A 20,494-nucleotide genomic window follows, 5' to 3' on the forward strand; every position below is an offset into this window, starting at 1 on the left:
CTGCTGACAGCTTCAGTTAAAGAAAAACACAAGGAAAGAAGAGAGCAGTCATTTCTTTGAACACTCAGAAATGCTCTTCTCAAGTCAATTACTTGTTGCTTGCAATACACCATTCTCTGCCTTTGTTGGTCCAGTTCTGTGCAGCCCTGAGATGTCCTCAACACCCTTCAAAGAGGACTAGGCCTGCAGGGATGTTTAATGCCACCCAGGCAGTGCTGGCAGCAGAGTGTAAAGGAGCACATTTGCTTCCTGTGCACCTGCCCAGATCTTGCTCTTTAGTCAGCCAGCAAAGCAGAGTGCGCTTATGCCACCCGGGTAGGTAGAGTACAGTTACTTCACAGTGCAAGTCAAGGTTGCTTGGGGAATGTAACTTAGCATTTTGTGTCTTCCTATTTATAAACATAACAATGCAGATGTGTTCTAAATATTTACTGAGAACTTCCATTCCACCAAGGAATCACTCTGGAAACACCCTCATCAAACCACCCAAAGGGCAGATGAGCCCTGTGTATGTACCTGCTTGCCTCTAGGAACCCTTCAGAGGTGACTTACAGGTCCCAAAACATTCTGTTCCTCAATGATGATTCAGTAACAGAGGTGGACCTACATAGCAACCCTGTGTCTCATCTGTATGGAATTAGGCAAGAGTACTTCACAGCTTGAAGCACTCCAGAACTAAAATATGCAGCACAATACAGAATGATACTTTGCAGCTGCAAAATGTCAGCTCCAAGCTGCAAACTCCTGTCTCTAACAGTCCTTCTGCTACAAGGGGGCCAGCTACATTACAATTAAAGACAGCAATGTAAACTTGGCTATCCTCCTTACATAAACTACAGCTAATCAGCTGCTAACAAATTCCTGGCACTCCAGCAGTTGCGTCAATGTATGCCTAAAGGACCTTAAGTCTTTTTCCTTCAAGTGTCCACTCGTAGCCTTCCCAGAACAACATAACAGCAGTCAGCTGCCAGAGGAGGAACAAAGTCTCAACCAGAATATTCACCCACACAGTCACAACTTAAGAATGTCTTCAGAACAGGCTGTTCACTTAGTGACTAACCTGTACCTCTCACTTAGAAAGGCAGATCTTCATGACCAAAAAAATCCACACCCACTTCATTTTTAGCCACTTGGAGATACTGGCAGCCATCACAGTGAGAACAGAGGGGGGAAAAAAAGCCCTCAGCATTAAGTAGCCTGGGTTTGCCCATGAGCAGAGCAGGCTACAGAAGCAGCCAGTGCCAGAATCCATCCCAGCAGCTTCTGATGGAAGCAAGGTCTATTGTCACTACCAGCTGCTTACTGCAAACAAAGCACAGGTTATCATACACTTTTAGTGGAAGAGTAAGGTATTTGTTAAATCAGGCATTAAAAGAACTAATCCACAACAGTACGGCACATGGCAGCGGAGGGAATGCCAGTCAGGCTTGTGCTGGGACTGGTTCCACTGCCATCTTGGTGCAATACTTAAAAACAAGCAGAAAACACTACCAGCCACTTCTATGCTTCTACATGTTTCCAAACTGAAGGAGGTGTAATCACATAATGGCAACTACCCTACAGCTGTGCCACTGACAAAGCACTCCCAGTGCCAGTTAGATGCCTAGGAGAGAGTGGCAGTCCTTATCTTACTGATCTGAAAGAGTGGTGGTGGGGAAATGTGGAGCTTGAACTCTGCTTCTGAACATAAACCACTGTTTTATAGAAGCCCGAAGTACTGCATCAGCCTAAAGGGACTTTCCACTGTCTAATTCTGAAGAGCTCCATCACCATAATCAGTTTTGAACTCTCATTTGAAGCTAAACTCCTTTTTATATGCCACTGCACTCGGTGAGGTGTAGCCTACAGCTCAGAAGAAAGGAAAATAGAAAGCAAGTTCAGGCTCCTGCTGAACAATAACAAGGCACATCCCGTCTCGATGTAAGGGTGAAAGGTGTACAGATCCCTGCTCCTCCACACTTACCCTTTTCTTACTTCCCCAAGAACTCCCTTGGCAAATTGACACAAAAGACAGAGGAAAACAAGATTAAGACAAAGTTAAAAGCTTTACAGTCCCCATCTGATTGAGTATCCACTTAGTCCCGTTTTCAAAGTAAGCAAGCATTATGCAGTCAAGGTTTATGTGTTAGGATAATTAGCATTTGTTATCTTGATCCTATACTTTTCAGCATTAATCACATCTTTCAATGAAGCAGAGCTGTAAGTATGAGGTTGTCCTATTTTTCCATTAATATTGCAAAAAAGAAGAAATGCTTAACAATACACAGCAAAAGGGACGCTACAGAACAAACTCAGCTTTTTAGACATCAAAGCAGTCACTAAACAAAGCCACAAGGCAGAATTATCAGGCTTGCAGCTTACGCAACTATCATTATTGCCCAGAACCATCCCCACCACCCACAACAGCTTCAGGCTGCAATTTTCCCCAGGTAGTTTTGATGCCTTAAGATTCAGTCCCCATTTTCACATAGACAAGCAGGTTAATTTCCATTCCCTTTGGAAAGGGAAGCTTTAAACCATGTCTGCTTTTTCACACCCTTGAGCCCCACTGACTATTGACAATGAAATTAGTCTATTTATTTTCATTTAACATTTAAAAAGAGAGCTCAAAGCAGTCATATAATTAACCTTACAAGTAACACATCCAGCAGCATAATACTAATAGACCAATCAGTTACAATTAACCAACCAGCACCATTTTTACGCTTCAGTTATTTAATTCAGTCCATTAACAAAATAGAAACATGTTCCCAAATCCGATCCCAAAAAAGGTTTCCTCCATTTTACCACTACTGTCCTTAAGTCCCCTGTGAGGTGAATAGCATTTATCCTCACAACATGTCAGAGGCCAAGTGTTATTTGCTCCACTTTAGAGAAGCAGTCAGAGCTGCAGTACAGAGAGCACGTGACAGACCCGAAGTCTGGGGTCTAAGGCACAGCTCTGACTATGCTCCTTAGGTCTTAGACTTGCATCCTCAACACTGGAGCTCCCTTTATTGTTTCTCATTCCCTCCATTCCTGCCTTCCCTCCTTCCCTTCCCACAGGCCTTCCTTTCAAAACAGCGATGATCTCAAAGATTATCAGGAGTACAGTCATCGTAATTTTATGCAAGGAGGTTTTCCAAAGATTCTGAAAGGCCATGAAGAATGAAAGGCTGAAACAGAGTTCTGCCCAGTTTGTGATGGGTTCATACATTACTATATACAAGGCTTTGCCTCACCTGGTGACCATGAAGAGTATACAGAAGTCTTCCTTCTAGCAAGTCCAGAATTTTAAGGGTTGAATCATTGGAAGCAGTAACCAGATAGTTTCCAGAGGGGTGAAAGGAAAGACTGTTTACCACAGCACTGTGCACTGAGGGTGGAAAAAACATATATAATAGTCACTGAGACTGGTTTACATAAGCCCAAGGAAAAAAAAATAAAAGTACAACCACATTTCAATTTTCTGTTATAAAGTTTAACAGGAAAATTATCATGGGGGAAACATTCCACAGAAACTCTTCAAAGCACCAGAGAACAAGGGCAGCACTCAATTCTTGTAAAAATAGGAATTAGTTTATTGAAAGGAAAAAGGAAGCTTTGCCAATTATTCGGGGAGATTTAAGGCTACAAAAGCTTCCAGCATAGTCCCCAAATGTAACTCTATACCCAAGTGAGCTATATGATTCTGTGAGAGAGCTGGGCATTGACATGGTTTACTACTGTGGAGCTGCTGTTTTCACTCCCACGTCATCCTAGAATAAAATCTATATGGTAGTACATTACAGAGAAGACAAATTACAGCGAAAGGCATACTCAAAGTTGGCATTGCACAGGTTCTTTTGGCTTACTACTCAACTTGAACCAAGACTGGATTTAAGAGAAAGCAGGAAAAAGAACCTGCAACTTGAGAATGGGCCAGTATAAGCATTATTTCTTCAGACATCCAATTTGTCTCACCAAAAACTTAAAACTAGTATGAAAACCGGAAGTTCACACTCTTGATTGTCTAAAGCAATCCTTTCTGTGTGAAGATGAAGCCCAAGAGTTATTTTGAAAAGAGCTAAAGAAAATACTCTATGAAGAGAGTCAAACTACCCCTAAGCTCACTGTAACATTAAACATTTACTTGTAGGGCTTTTCTTTTTTTCCCCTCCCCAAACTGAAATAAATCTGTTCAGTAGCTTGTTTTATGAAAAACACGTAGCACTTTACATACGTAGAGCTTTCTGAGCCTATGTGACATTAAGATCACGCCTGAAGAGTTTTAACAATCCAATTATTCTTACAGTTCTACTGTATGCCCTCAAAATGTTCTGGTATCTTGAATCTACTACTCCTAATACACCCCACCCCACCCCCCCCAACTGAATTATATTCCTTTAAGTGTCTAATGTACACTTCAAAACCAAACCGTATGTTAAAATGTTAATATATATTAATGGTTGTTAATTAGATATTAATAGATGTTAATAGACAGCAGTAGCCTCGAGAACATAAAGAAGGACTACAGAGCCCTGGGAGATGTGGTTAGGGGCTCTGGAGCTCAGATTGCCTTTTCATCAATTCTCCAGGATACAGGGGAGGACCTTAAAAAGGCTAGGAGGACTGGCCAGGTTAGAACGATGGTGCTGTAGTCAGGGGTTTGGGCGTCTTGAACATGGCACCCAAGTTTGTAGGCCAGGTCTTGGTAGGAGGCTTGCCAGACTGGTCAAGGAGGCTTTAAACTAGATGTGTTGGGGGAGGGGGGCATCACTCCATCCCAACACACCCAGTCAGTTGCCAGCACCTATAATAAATGCTTGGAGCAATGCAGAGATATCCCAGCCGCACCAGCCAATGAGCCGGCTTCAGCTGGAGCTCGGCTCAGATGCCTCTATGCAAATGCCCGTAGCATGGGGAACAAACAAGAGGAGTTAGAGATGTGTGCACATTTATGGGGGTATGATACAATAGGCATCGCAGAAACATGGTGGGATGACTCCTTGTCTCTAAACCGGAGAGACATTAATTTGATGGATGGACCACTTGGTGGATAAAGAACTGGCTAGCTGGCCGCACACAAAGAGTTGTGGTCAATGGCTCCATGTTCGGCTGGAGACCAGTAATGAGTGGGGTCCCTCAGGGATCAGTGTTGGGACCGGTCTTGTTCAACATCTTCGTCGCTGACATGGACAGTGGGATTGAGTGCGCCCTCAGCAAGTTTGCCGATGGCACCAAGCTGTGTGGTTCAGTTGATAGCTGGAGGGAAGGAATGCCATCCAGAGGGATTTAGATTAGATATTAGGAAGAAATACTTCACTATGAAGCTGGTGAGATGCTGGAACAGGTTGCCCTTAGAAGTTGTGGCTGCTCATCCCTGGAAGTTCAAGGCCAGGCTGGATGGGGCTTTGAGAAACCTGGTCTAGTGGAAGGTGTTTTTGCCCATGTCAGATGGGTTGGAACTAGATGATCTTAAAGGTCCTTTCAAATCCAATCCATTCTGTGACACATAAAAGACCTCAAAATACAATTTTAAAGGATACTAGAACCAAACATTTGTTTTGCAGGTGTGGATTTGAAGCAGAGATGTGAAACAGCCTCAATAGTTCAACTGTAAACCAGAATGCATCAACCTTTGAAACTCTCAGGAGCATCAGATACCTCAGCTCAGGTTCTGAGAATGTAACTCTTGACTTGGACTATTAAGAAAACAGAAGAAAGCCTTAACTCACAAAGGTAACTTCTGAACAGTTATTCTTGTTGGTGCTAGATCTTCCTCTACCCCCAGCCCTGTGTTACACTATGTATTGAAAGGGAAAAAGCCTATGTGGAGTTTTTCTTCTTGAAAGAATGTTAACTACATTTGTCCTTTGAAAATTGTATTCTGAGTGATTTTTAATATTCCTCACTCCATTAGTGTCTAAATTCAGATAAATATAAACATATGTTGTTAACTAAGACAAATCCTGAAAGGAATCACATCAGAAACAGACAAAACTAACCAACTTCCAGATAGTGAATAAACTATTTTCAGCTTTACCAAAAAAAAACCTTTTCATAATGAAAAGAAATGCCATAGCATCTAGCTATGTAATCAGTAGAAGCTTCTGTGCCCAAGGAGTTCTTGGCTGTTGGAAGCCATTTCTTCATCTCTCTTCTGCCAAACCAGCTCATAACCTCCTAAATGACCATTCACACACCTCTCCAAAAACTTGCCAACACATCCTGCAACCTCACTTGATTCATGTTGTAAACAGTAAATGCAGTGCAGCACAAGGTGGCATCTCCCACTGACTTGCTGCTACAAGTCTACCCTTCTGCCAGCCAAGCTCTAGAAATATAACAGCCAGTTAAGAGACTTATACTGGGGGGTTAATGACTAAAACTGAGTTATGCCAGCCTGTAAACGGACTGAACATAACTGTCTCAAGTCTGACAACACTACTTTGAATGCAACAACACAGTAACCACCAGTGAGAAGATAAGTTAGGATGGACTTGACACAGCCACAGTTCCTAGTGAACAGATAATGACATCGAAGCCCCATCTGAACTGCAGGAAAGCACCAATTTTTCTTTTTAAACAGCAATTAATAAAAGGTTAGAGCTGTTTCCATAGACCTGCAAGAGGTGCTCCCTCCCCAGCTTTGCACAGGGAATAAATGCCAGGCAATAAACACTGGCCATTTTTGCAGGGGAATCATAGAATAGTCAGGGTTGGAAATGATCTTAAGATCATCCAGTGCCAACCCCCCTGCCATGGGCAGGGACACCTCACACTAAACCATCTCACCCAAGGCTCTGTCCAACCTGGCCTTGAACACTGCCAGGGATGGAGCATTCACAACCTCCCTGGGCAACCCATTCCAGTGCCTCACCACCCTCACAGGAAAGAATTTCCTCCTTAGATCCAATCTAAACTTCCCCTGGTTCAGTTTGAACCCGTTACTCCTTGTCCTGTCACTACAGTCCCTAATGAAGAGTCCCTCCCCAGCATCCCTATAGGCCCCCTTCAGATACTGGAAGGCTGCTATGAGGTCTCCACGCAGCCTTCTCTTCTCCAGGCTGAACAGCCCCAACTTCCTCAGCCTGTCTTCATACAGGAGGTGCTCCAGCCCCTGATCATCCTTGTGGCCTCCTCTGGACTTGTTCCAACAGTTCCATGTCCTTTTTATATGATGCGCTGTACAAGAAAGCACCAAGTAGAGGACTGAAAAAAACATCTGCCTCTTCTCCTGTACAGTTACCATGACCAGAGCATACTTTACTCTGCTAAAAAACACCCACATGATCCAGAAAGTTTTGCAGTTTGCCATTTCCAACTTTCATTTATGAAAGTCACAGTGGGAACAAGTCCTGGCAGCAAGAGCAACACTTCTAAAAGACTAATCAGTTTTGGAAAACAACCCAACTTGAAACACGCAAGAGCCTGTGGCAGGACTACTTAGCTCTTAATTCCTCAATGCCACTCAATCCTTAAAATGGATTCCCTTGAAACCAGGCAGCATAAGCACATACTGAAGGACGGGATGCCCTCTAGTGGGAATGATATGGGAGTTTCACTTGCGAGAGCACAAAACTCAACCTGGTTTAGCCAACAGGCACGTGCATAAACCCTCAGAAGAGCAGGATTTTTCTCCCATCCACAGAATGTTACAAACACATGAGTTTGCAGCCACAGGTGCATAAAGTGACTGCATACAGCTACCACTGCAATTTTAGGTTTCTTTGAACTAGAAATAGTAATAAAAGCCAAAATTTAACACAGAATTAGGATTTACACAGGAGCTCTTAAAAATAACACTTGTAACAGGAAAAGATCTCTTCAATAGCAAGGCTGTTGGACTAAAATGTCATTCAGTGAGGGTGGGATACAGAGGAAATATAATTCCCAAACGCAAAATAGAAGCCTGGCAGTCAAACCTAAACCACATTAGGTTCTGACAATTTAATAGCAGTAAGTGGAAAGCAGGAAGAGAGATTTTTGAGCCAAGTTATACTGCGGCTGGAAACACACACTGCAGATCATGCCACTGGCGAAAAGCTGATAAAGAGAATCTGACACTGTTTAAGTATTTAAACATACCTCGTATTTTAGCAACAAGACTTCAGGAAGGCATTCCCAAGTTTTGATATGGGTCAGAAGTTCACAGTATTTACTACATAAAGAATGACAATTCAGTATTCATCACTAATTGTATCAGTTCAATACTGATGAATTGGAACAACAGTCACCAAAAGATCTGATTCCCATTAGATTTTGTTGGCTCTCAGAGAACTAGGAGTGATTTTGAGTCCATGAAAATAATTGAAGGAATTAAAGAAACATAAATTACATTAGATAAAGAGTTCAGAGAGTGCTCGACTTGGCTACACAGCGAGAATACACTTGAGGATCACCGCACAAGCCAGGAATAAAACACACTGCAGGAGCAGGAAGCTGAAGCTAGAAATAAAGAAAAGCCTGTTCCAATCATAGTAGTGTCACCATCAGTGCTTAATAGTCAGATCAGATGATCACAACAGTAATGCCACCTACATGCAAAGATCAAAAGAACAGCAGAACTATGAAAGCATTCTGAAGTTTGCAGACTGTTTCTACTCCACGGTAGCCCCTTTTTGGGGAGCTTTTATTTACTTTTCTTATGGAACCCAAGGGCTTTTCATAATCTTAATAGCTTCTCTGCAGACAATCTGCATTTGCTTTGAGATGAGTTACCCCCACTGCCCTTACCTGCCAGAGGAGGTTCTAGTCTTTCATAGGAGGTTGCTGTGAAGGAAGACAAACCTAAGAACTCTGCTCCTTAAACATCACTGCCTTTCCTCTGCTCTTCTTTATCAAGATAAACCAGAAACTTGTATTGAGATCCTGCAAATTCTTTTAATGCCTTGTGAATAAAGGGGTACACAGTCAAAAGCACCTTAAAAAATAATTTTAGTTACATAAAGGCAGCAGGACCAACAGCTTTCATTTAGAACTCAATATTTGTGTCTTAACTTGCAAAGTTTGCAGGAATTAACTGCAAGCTCTTACTACTCTGCCTTTTCTGCCTGGCATTCAGCTGGAACAGACAGCATCTGCTGCAGTGGGCAGAAAGAACAATATACAAAGCTCCAGCCCAGTACCTCTGATCTGCTTTACTAGCCCGCAGGAAGTGGTCTTCATGAAAAGCTAGCAAAATTCAGTTTAATAAGCTATCTATACTGGAAACAGCGCTTGAGAATGTATAAATTTCTAAAATACTACAGCCGCCCCAAAAATTCTTACCAGTAAGGGAAAGAAAAGCCATGTTTAGGCTCAAGAAACTAATATGCACAAAACAGGACTACCAAACTCAAAGAAGCTTGCATGGATGAGAAAGCACCTTTTCCTATCCAGTTCTACCAACGAGCCGCACTGATCACTTTGACAAGAACAGGTAATGGGAGGACATGACATTTGGAAGCTAAGGAGGAAAAAAGAATAAGAAAAGGTTTATACTCCTAAATATAAAATCTACTCCAAGAACAAGCCCATCTGGGCAAGTCACGCCAAAGTCAAAGCTAATTCTGGAAGCTGAAAACAGAGCAGATACTAGAGGAAAAACCAGGATGATGGTAAAGAATTGCAACTGGTTGATTCAGATTTTCCTCTTTTGTTAAATTTTCCTAGTTTTCTCATTAAGACCTTATCCTTTTGGCTTGCTGGAATGCATCTGACTCCTCCTATAGGCTTATTCAGAAACAAAGGCCACATCCTTTTTATTGCACATCTCAAGAGCAGTGAATACAAGCCAAGAGACATTGCAGATAACAGCTGTGCTCATCTGCAACAGGGGACAGTTTCAGCATCTGACCTTTCTGCTTTTTGAAGGCGGGCAGAGGAGGAGAAATCAGAAGAGAAGCGTTTCTCACCTATGTGTGAGAATCAGTCTTGGAGCTAACACAAAGCAAAGCACGATTTTGGGAGTAAAAAAGGTCCCACTGGCAGACCTAACCCAGTCCCTTTCTGGCAAGGCAGCAAGTGATAGAGAAACAGTCCCTGGACTTGAGAACAATCCACATCAACACGTGGAAAGGTCCAATTTCTCTGTGATCTTAACTTGCCTTGGTAATGTTGGAGAAGTCTGTTCATCCTAACATCCCACACCTTCACTGTGTTGTCTGTACCAGCCGCAGCAATGCAGGTACCACTGGGATGAAAATCCACATGATTCACAAACCTGTAAATTGCAGTTAAATCCAGCTGTTTACATTCAACTCTTGCTGAAGCTCAAAAAGGTCTTTTTAAGAAGCGAAGCTACATCATAATGCATTGAACATTACAGGAATGAGGAGATAACCTGAAAACTCATATTGCTGAATTTCACTTAAGACCTTCCTTATAACTCAAAATAGACTGCAGGATTAAATCTAAGCAGACCATCTTCAAGGTTTTGCATGATAGGTGTAGGAGCTGGAGCTACAAGCCTCCTGAAATCTGTTGGATCCAACTGTCACAACAACATTTTCAAGTGTACATTTAATGCTTGCAAAAATTATGTTTTCTATTAAATTAACAGGATTTCTAGAGCGGTGTGTACAAGACTGAACACGTGTTTTCTTTGCTTAACTGATTTTAAGCTGGAACTTACTGACTGTGTGCCTAAAAACATAAATTTATCACTTGGAAGGTAGCGAGGCTGAGATCAAATTCCTTTCTGGACCTGTATGCTATCCATTTTTATTTCGGACACACAAGTACGCTAAAACCTTCAGAACCTTCAGTGAAGAGCATCTCACCCAATCCACACAAGGAATGGCATAGAATTAATTCTCCTTTGAGTGTTCTTAGAACAAACACTGAGGAAGTTGAGATATTTCAACAGATTCTTAAGAGCACTAGAAAAATAATGTCTGAATTTGTCTTACCATCATTGTATATCATCTGGAAAGAACACAACTTTGTACTTAACAAAAATCAGTGCAGCAAGAAATTAGGAAGATTCCAGTGTCAGATCTCTAAGAGCTTGTTTTGTGATTCTGGACGAATTAACTTCTGTCAGAGATCAATATTCTCCATGGGGAAAAAAAAACAAAACCAAAACAAATTCCAATTCAACAGCTGCTTTTCTGAATACAAAGTGGGTTTTGGAATAACCCTGTTATTCAAAAATGCGAGCATTCAAGTAACATCGCTCAGTACACTTTTGCTCTTTTAAGTTACTTCAACTCAGAGCAAAATAAAAGACCTCAACATAGCTGGAAGAAGAAATAAAGAAGTTAAGATCTCCACAAATAAGTAACCATAAAGAAACTAAGGCTTGACATGTTGAACAGCTACTGAAATATAACCTTCAAGGTTCTAATCTGGAGAAATCATTAAAGGGTCAAAACAACCCTGGAAGCTCTTTTTGAATCTCATCCTCTACTGGCTGTTTCTGTAGTAGGTGCTAATGATATTTTTTAAGTGGCAGAAATGTCTGCCAGGGCAAGGGGCTCTGACTGCAGTCACCAAACCAGCTGTACATTCACCAGGCAGCCCCATTTCAGAGATCACAGAAGGCTGGTCCTCGTGCATCGCCAGGTACTCACCCCCCATGCTCACAGAAGGAGTGTATACATTCTCTGCTGGTTTTGTCCCACAGTTTGACAGTTTTATCATCGCTGGCTGACACTATCAACCGTCCATCAGGAGAGAATCTAAGATAAGAGTTACAGAGATTAAGAAATGCATGTGGTCAACTGGATTTGGTCAGCTGTGAAGGTATGCTGGTAAACACACCTCACTCTCCATGAAGTCACACTGGCATTAATAAGATTAAAAATCCAGTCACTGTAAATTGAGGAAAGAAAAAAAGAAAAGAGCAGGCCATAAGTCCTCATATAGCCCTAATGCCACAAGCACATAAAATAACTCTCAGGAATGTCTTGAGTCCAATTTAAGTTCTCCTGTCCTACTTGTTTCAATTTAAGTGTACCTCAAATTGTTTCTCTACCCTAATTCAAAACAATTGCCACCTTTGCCACAAGCATTCAGAGCAATACAATTACTCTCAAGATAACAGCTACAGCAGGAGAAGCTTCAGCATTCAAGTGCCTTAGAAGACTGTATTAAGCTCCTATCTCAGTATTTCCTGTACAAGACAGATCAGTATGTCTTCAGAGGTATACATTTTACTGGAACAGGACTCAAGTACCTAACTCGAGATCATCATCATCCACACCAGAAAAACATGCTTTCTGCTCTGCTGCGGACATCTATAGTACTACCTGCCACTGCTACATTCAAGAAGTATAATGAACTTCTCCCCTACAGAGAAGCTGTGGGTTTGTCCTAGATGCATATATACATAAAAACTCACGAGACACTTGAATCATCCTGAATACAAATGTGTTGAGAAGACGTTTATAGTCAGTCTCTGCTTTGAGGAATAAATCCCCATCTGTCAGAAAGCTGTACTCACCTGGCACAGCGAACCCAGTTTATGTGTTGACTGAGTGAGAACAGAAACTTCTGCCTGTGAACTGTCCACACTTTGACTGTTTTGTCATCGGAAGCTGTAACTAAGGACTGGCCATCACTGGAGAAATTAACACTTCTTACAGTTGCTGTATGAGCCTTGAACACAGTAGATTCTCCTTTGCTACAGCGAAGGAAAGAACACTTTAAAACCACACAGAAGGGGAGCAAAGATATTATGTACCTGAAAACACAAAGCTTCTGTTTGTATTAACCACCACTTCTATAAGAACTGCATGTGCTTACATTAGGAATTAAACACTGATCAACCCCAAACAAACTGATGCTTTGTGAGCTATACAGGATACATAAGTAAAACCAGCTGTTCTAGTTCAACCAGAAACCAGAGCCCAATCCAACAGGAACCCGATGTTTCCTATAAAGGGAAAAAAAAAGCTATTGCTTATTTGTTCAACCATTTAAAACAGTATTTATGGAAATACCAATACAGAAGATGCTGAGATTCTGTACTGTTACCAGGTTCTTTGCTGCAGGCAGGTGAGAGGGAGGTAAGTGTTTTCAGAGTTCATCTAGACGAAGCCAAGTGGGCAACTGCCTCACAACTGTCCCTGTACTGGCCCATACTCCAGCTCAGCACTTTTGATGCAGCACCACACAAGAAATAACTCAACTGAATTCAGCATGCCTGATGTTGTACAACTCTGAGCAAGCCACCATTCACCCAGCCAGGCAAGACAAAAGACAACGTACAGTTATTCCTTTTTACCCATAATTTCCAAATGAATGCAAGAGGCATTCCTCTGACAAATAAATGCAAGGCATGCTTAGAGATCCAACAGGTCTCTTTGTATGGGATTCTTGGTCTAAAATATGTCTCCAGCATGTACTGTACTACCAGGAGCTCCATATTCACAGACAGAAGAGAACAAGAGAAAGACATGGTGGTTTGCTCTCTTCTCCTTTAGGATTTAACAGGCTTTATACTGAGACTATTAAAACTGTAAAGGCCAGGAAATCAAAATACTACATACCTTCAGCAATATTCCCTCCCTCCTCAGAAAAGGTCACAGCTGCCTAGCTTAATTTAATCCTTTATCTGCCAGAAGGCAAGGAACAGTAAAGGTTACCTCTCAGAAAAGTTTCCCTTCTGTCCAAAACCACAGAACATCCCCAAATCTGACAAACACTCATGAAGAAAACAACAAAGTTCTGTCAGCAGGGCTCAAAATAAACAAATCCCAAAGACAGAAATCGCATGCCAGGAAGGTGTTAACTCCTTCAGTAACATAACACCCTTGAAAGGCACCACAAGTTTTCAGATTCTTTGGAAGCAGTGTCTTCACCCATAGACCATGGGGCTGCTTCTCCCTCCCCTTTTACTGAAAGTGCAACACTGGTAAGCTGAAGGTCTCAAACCTGATGTTGATCAAAGAGGACTTTTTGTTGTTATATTTATGTTTCAGCATCTTGCTTAACACTGCCAGAGAAGCAAAGGATGGATTTGCTAGGAGGAAAGATAAACTGGGAGAAAAGGGAAGAGAAAAATCCAGCAGTTCACCACTGATGAGTTACGTGAGCGACCTCTTAATCAGCACAGGAAGTTAATACTAAGCTTTGCAAAGGATTTTAGTTTTGTTTCCAGTGCAATTTCAAAACCAAAGCACCTCTCCTTTATAACAGCTGTCACATAAAATGTTTTTTTCTGTCCCTCAAACAGATCCCAGTCCCATAGCTGGAGAACTGCTATCAAGAAGCAAGGAGGAATCCCAACCCACAGTTAAAACACCACAAGAGACATTGAAGAGAATAAATACTTACACATTGGGAACCCATAAACGGACTGTTTTGTCTCTAGAGCCTGAAGCCACAAGGTGACCAGAAGGTGAAAACTGAACACACATCACTGCATCTTTGTGGCCCACAAAGCGATAGGCTCTCATCTGAGGTCTCATATTCCAGATCATCAGGCACGAATCCATTGAGCCACTTGCTGAAATACAAAGTAAAACCAAAGCCACACAAAACCAAACTTGCATTAATTCCCCTCCACTTACACTGAAACTACATTTCATACTCAGTTCACCATCACAGCTTCTAGAATCTCAAGCACCTTGTCCTCAAAGCTTCACCAAAGTATTGCATATTGTATATTTCACTGTTAATTCAAACAAAGTCAGTCGTGCATTGGCTTGGACTGACAACTTCCAAGAGTCAGGTCATGCAACAGCTGCAGAAGCAAAAGCCACACAAGTTGCAAAACTCCTTCCACATAAACACACACTAAGGAAACACAGAGGAAGTCGTGAACGAAGGTGTTCATATCACTTTTTAAATTGGGAAGCAAGGACAGCTATCAGCTGCAACAGATTCAATATCACGTAACATACTACAGATTAAGCAGAGAAGTGCTGCAAGTTGGTGACTGAAAGGCAACTCAGCCACATCACCCTCCCATCCAGCTCCTTTACTGCAAAAGGTTGATCACATTCAGCTCAGCAGTTCTTATATATATGAAAAACACAAGCTTGCAACACAACTAGAGCAGTGTTCAGTTCGCTATTACCAGGAAAGGTCTGCAGGACTTGATGGCTTTAAGGAACTACAGATGGAGATGCGGTCCCTCCATCTCTTCACACTGACTCTTTGACTCATGCCTACTTCTGTACTCACTTGTGGGAATGAAAAAACAAACAACCGAACAACAACAACCACAACTTGCCTTTACTCTCGGGCTTCTGAGAACGGAGTGCAAGAGGGCAAAGGCATGCTCCAAAGACAGGAAGGAAGAGAAAGGGCTGGAGGGAGACCCCAGAGGGCAAACACTTTACTTACAGGAAAGTGGCCAATCCTCAAGACAGATGCTGCTTTTTCAAGATCACCCTCAGCAGCAAGAGCAAAGGGTCACTTAAGCTACATCCCCCTCTCTATCTGACAGGAGCTGTATCAGTCCCTGCCAAGAATACCAGGCAACAGGATTCCTAAACACAAGAGTAAATTCCACTTCAGTCTAAAACTCCCCTGCCCAGGTCCCATCACCAACTCAGAGCAGTAAAAATCACCCTAGTGACTGGAAAAAGAGTAAACATATGCCTGCGGTAACTTAAAGTCTCAAACAAATACTCCTTCAAATCAATTCTAATGCCTAAATAACAGAACACTTTGTAGATTTTTCCACAGGCAAACACAGAATATATGCATCCTAGCCTGCCAACAAACCCAAGCTGCTTCTGTACTTCTCTACCCAAGTGCCAAGTGGGGCACATCTTCAGGGAAAGCTTATGATGTTCCTAGAAAAAAAAAGAGCAGTTTGATGGTAGGTTTTGACATAGCAGGGCCATAATTACAAGAATATTTCACTTCATTGGTGATATGGCAAAACACCAAACAGATTTTGCTGGAAATGTCCTACTTCAGTTATTTCAACACAAAAAAATAATTGTCATCCCTCTTCCTGTTATTGATTTGGGATTCATATATGCATAATGAATGAACCTCTTTGGAATGGGCATGTTCCCCAAGAGAAAAAAGTCCTTACTTGTCAGTTCAGTTGTTTCTGTTTGGGTTTGTATTTTATACGTTTCCTTACAAATATTGAAATTTAAGGGGTGACAACTGTGTAAAAGTAGATTGAGCTGCAGTTCAGTGTCAAGAGGTTTGAATGTTAGTCACAACTACACTAAGTCATTGTCTCGCAAGGATCCTAAGTTGCAGGAGGACAGCTTCCCCCAGACTGATGTTAAAAAATTCAAGGAAAAGAATGCTCTGACATCTCAATAAAGCACTTCAGTATCATGCTGCTTCTATGCGACTTGTTTGCAATAACAATTACTGGGCTGGGCAAGCACTCTAATGGAACAAAGACCAAGTCCTCTAGGTTTGGTTGTTTTATTTCGCAGGGCAGGAACAGGGAAAAACAACTTCAAAATCTCCTAAGTCTGACCCAGCAGTACCTAAAAAATAAAAATCCTCAGAATTTGCTCCCTTTCTTACCCGATGTAATTTATCAAAAATATTAAGAACATCTATTTCACCACCCAGATGGAGGCAACAAAAGCCCCTTTACTACTTCTGGAAGGCCATTCAAAAGTAACACTAAATTACATTCAAAGCACCCTTGCTAAACAAAGATCTGCACTGACTGGATAAAGATTTAGGGGTACACAAACAGAATCACGGACGCAGAGCAGAGCCAGATCCTGCTCTGCACTCAAAAACACAGGAAGTGGAAAGGAAAAGAGAGCAGACAGTAAAAACAGCAACAGGGAGGAAGGATCCAAGACAAGTTTGATTCCTTTTCACTTCCTTATAGCTTCCAGAGCATTGTGTAGGTTGCAAGATCCAAAACAGGATTATTACCCACCAGACAGCTGCATTTCCATGTACTCATGCCTGCTGTGCCCAATGCCTCAAAACTATCATTTCTGCCTTATCTTCTCTGTGAGTCCACCATGCCACACAGCAACTTCACCAAGAGCTAAAACCCCTCCTGGTTCCTACCTCAATGCACACACAGTGGGTTACTGAACAGTAACTAGGACACAGGCCTTGGCATGACCACAGACAGCTGTCTAATGGGGAGAAATGAAAGATGGAGAAGAAAAAGTAAGATTTTGCCTTAAGCTGCCCTACTGCATGGTAAGGCCAGGTATGGGAAACGATAAGTTACGGTAGATGTCCCTAAAGCTCTAGCAGGATGCACACTATCTGCCACCCTATGGTTCAACAACAGGGTTCATTTTCAAAGCACACAGAGAGAGGTTCATCCTGAAAATCTCCAAAATCTCTTCGTCATGAAAACAAGTTCTTTCCTCTTGTAAAGCTCAGTACCTCCACTGCTCCCTCTGTTTAACTAAAAGAGAGAACCTCTTTACCATCTGGCCATCAAAACACAGAGACAATTTACCCAATTGTTTCTTATTGAGACTGAAGTCCACGCTAGTGACAGCATCTCTGTGGCCTTTGAAGTGTCTCTCCAGGGACGGATCTTCCTAGAAGACAATAATGTTCAAGCACTATAGATTAATAATCACTTCTGCACAATAACACTATTTTACTTCTATGACAAGTGAGCCAGGCCACATACTCATCAGGTAGAGACAAGAACACTGTGCAACACAAAATGCACATCACATGTATCAACAAACTTGAAGAGGCAAATGGTCCAAGCTGATAACCCCCCTGGACCTTCGGTGACTTGCATGAGCGATCCGTGCATTTTAGCAACATGCCGCTGGAACAGAGATCCCAAAGCTGACTTTGGAACAGATCAGCTGTGTGTCAGTGACCACCTGAACAAGCAGTCAAGCTCAGCTTCACTGAGAGCTGCTCATCTCAGCCCAGGTGTAGCCAGGAGGCCACTGTTAGCACAGAAGGGACACATTTGCAAGACTTAACACACCTGTTGAAACAGACACGTAGAAGCAGAACTGCAGCAAAACAGACTGAGCCCCTACCCCTTCCCTAGGGCTGGGAAACACAGCATTTCCCTACCCAGCACCTGGCTGCAAAGGCCAAACAAAGCCTGAAGTCAGGGGAGAAGAGAAAAAAAAAAGGAGAAGGGAAAAAAATAAACCAAACGAACCAAACAGAGCACACAGAGAACCACCACAGCAGCCTGTAACACCTGAACACTGTCCAGACTTCAGAATGGGCTCATCAGCCTTCAATCCCCGCTCTCATGCACACAGCCTCTGCTTCCCTGGCAGTCCCCACCACAGCCTGCTCCCCCCAGGAGCTGACTGCAACTCCAGCCTCGTCAAACAAGCACCTGATGCGCGGATAAACTCCACGACTCGTTAAAAGTTGTAAAGTAGCCAGTAAATTCCTCTAACCCCCTTGTACAACCCCCCTGTACATTGGTCAACCCTCTGCATCACACCCAGCTCCAGAAGAAGGGGGCTGACACCCTCCCACAACACCCACCACCAGCCCTCCCCACATCCGGAGCCCCCGCACTATCCCCCCCCCCCAAACACAGACCCATCCTGCTGCAGCAGCACCCCAAGCCCCAGCAGCATTAAGCTCCCCCAGCTCCAGCACTGCGGAGCCTGCAGCACTAAAGCCTCCCCTAAACCTACCACTGCTTCCCGCTACCCCCAGTCCCGGAGCTCCCCCAGGCCTTCCCCCGCACGGGCCGGCACCACCAGCACCACGCCCGCCTTCTCCCTCACCCAAAGCTCCACCCCGGAGCCCAGCGCCCCCCGCACCACCCGTCCCCAGAGCCAGGACCCCCCCGCACCACCCGTCCCCAGCGCCAGGACCCCCCGCACCACCCGTCCCCAGCGCCAGGACCCCCCCGCACCACCCGTCCCCAGCGCCAGGACCCCCCCGCACCACCCGTCCCCAGAGCCACGACCCCCCGCACCACCCGTCCCCAGAGCCAGGACCCCCCGCACCACCCGGCCCCAGAGCCAGGACCCCCCGCACCACCCGCCAGGACCCCCCGCACCACCCGTCCCCAGAGCCAGGACCCCCCGCACCACCCGTCCCCAGAGCCAGGACCCCCCGCACCACCCGTCCCCAGCGCCAGGACCCCCCCGCACCACCCGTCCCCAGAGCCACGACCCCCCGCACCACCCGTCCCCAGAGCCCAGCGCCCCCCGCACCACCCGGCCCCAGAGCCAGGACCCCCCGCACCACCCGTCCCCAGAGCCAGGACCCCCCGCACCACCCGTCCCCAGAGGCCGGAGCCCCGCTCCCCCCCGCACCACCCGTCCCCAGAGCCAGGACCCCCCGCACCACCCGTCCCCAGAGCCCAGCTCCCCCCGCACCACCCATCCCCAGAGCCAGGACCCCCCGCACCACCCGTCCCCAGAGCCCAGCGCCCCCCGCACCACCCGTCCCCAGCGCCAGGACCCCCCCGCACCACCCGTCCCCAGAGCCACGACCCCCCGCACCACCCGTCCCCAGAGGCCGGAGCCCCCCGCACCACCCGGCCCCAGAGCCAGGACCCCCCGCACCACCCGTCCCCAGAGCCAGGACCCCCCGCACCACCCGTCCCCAGCGCCAGGACCCCCCCGCACCACCCGTCCCCAGAGGCCGGAGCCCCGCTCCCCCCCGCAGCACTCATCCCTCACCCCGCAGCCGGCGGCCATGGCAGCTCCCGCGCGCCGCACTTCAGTTCCCGCGCCTCCCGCGGCCCGCAGCAACGGTTCCGCCCTCGCAGGAGCCGGAAGAGGAGAGCTGCGGCACTTCCGGCCGGGGCGGCGCCGTTAGGGGTCCGGCTCCCCGGTCCCGCAGGGGCAGCAGCCGCAGCGTGCCAACACACAGCGGGCCGGGTCGAAACAGGCCTGACAGGAACGGCCGGGAGAGTCGGGTCCTCTGAACACATCCGGCCTTGTCTGAGGGTGCCCAGTGCTGTTACGGGAGTCTCTTCGCTGTTACAGCAGTCCTTACAGTGCTTTGGCTTTGTTAATGTGTATTAGTTAACGTTATACGCTTGTGAGGTGGGCTGATGCCAACCTCATGAGGTTTAACCATGCCAAGTGCAAGGTCCTACACCTGGGTGGGAGCAATCCCAGGCACAGCTACAGGTTGGGCAGAGAAGAGATTCAGAGCAGCCCAAGGAGAAGGACTTGGGGGTGTTGGTTGATGAGAAAATGAACATGAGCCGGCTTCAGTGTGAGCTCGCAGCCCAGAAAGCAACCGTATCCTGGGCTGCATCAAAAGGAGCGTGACCAGCAGGGCGAAGGAGGTGATCCTGCCCCTCTGCTCTGCTCCTGTGAGACCTCACCTGGAGCATTGTGTGCAGTTCTGGTGTCCTCAACATAAAAAGGACATGGAACTGTTGGAACAAGTCCAGAGGAGGCCACGAGGATGATCAGGGGCTGGAGCACCTCCTGTATGGAGACAGGCTGAGAAAGTTGGAGCTGTTCAGCCTGGAGAAGAGAAGGCTGCGTGGAGACCTCATAGCAGCTTCCAGTATCTGAAGGGGGCCTATAGGGATGCTGGGGAGGGACTCTTCATTAGGGACTGTAGTGACAGGACAAGGGGTAACGGGTTCAAACTTAAACAGGGGAAGTTTAGATTGGATCTAAGGAGGAAATTCTTTCCTGTGAGGGTGGTGAGGCACTGGAATGGGTTGCCCAGG

General features: G+C 45.1%; 1 protein-coding gene across 1 annotated transcript in view; it reads right to left on the reverse strand.

Moving 5' to 3' along the window:
* Positions 1 to 19,609, reverse strand: part of POC1A (POC1 centriolar protein A) — a 62,179-nt gene extending 42,570 nt beyond the window's left edge. The window contains exons 1-7 of the mRNA XM_062610306.1: positions 19,482 to 19,609; positions 17,309 to 17,393; positions 14,224 to 14,395; positions 12,389 to 12,568; positions 11,517 to 11,624; positions 10,050 to 10,165; positions 3,222 to 3,355 (exon numbers count right to left, since the gene is read on the reverse strand). Of these exons, the coding sequence (XP_062466290.1) occupies positions 3,222 to 3,355; positions 10,050 to 10,165; positions 11,517 to 11,624; positions 12,389 to 12,568; positions 14,224 to 14,395; positions 17,309 to 17,393; positions 19,482 to 19,499 (813 nt within the window). The 5' untranslated portion in view covers positions 19,500 to 19,609. The remainder of the gene's footprint in view (positions 1 to 3,221; positions 3,356 to 10,049; positions 10,166 to 11,516; positions 11,625 to 12,388; positions 12,569 to 14,223; positions 14,396 to 17,308; positions 17,394 to 19,481) is intronic.
* Positions 19,610 to 20,494: the final 885 nt, after the last annotated feature.

The sequence above is a fragment of the Pezoporus occidentalis genome, unplaced genomic scaffold (genome assembly GCF_034315485.1).
Source record: "Pezoporus occidentalis ecotype Australia unplaced genomic scaffold, CSIRO_AGI_Poc_V1 ctg145, whole genome shotgun sequence".
NCBI classification, from domain to species: Eukaryota; Metazoa; Chordata; class Aves; order Psittaciformes; family Psittacidae; genus Pezoporus; species Pezoporus occidentalis.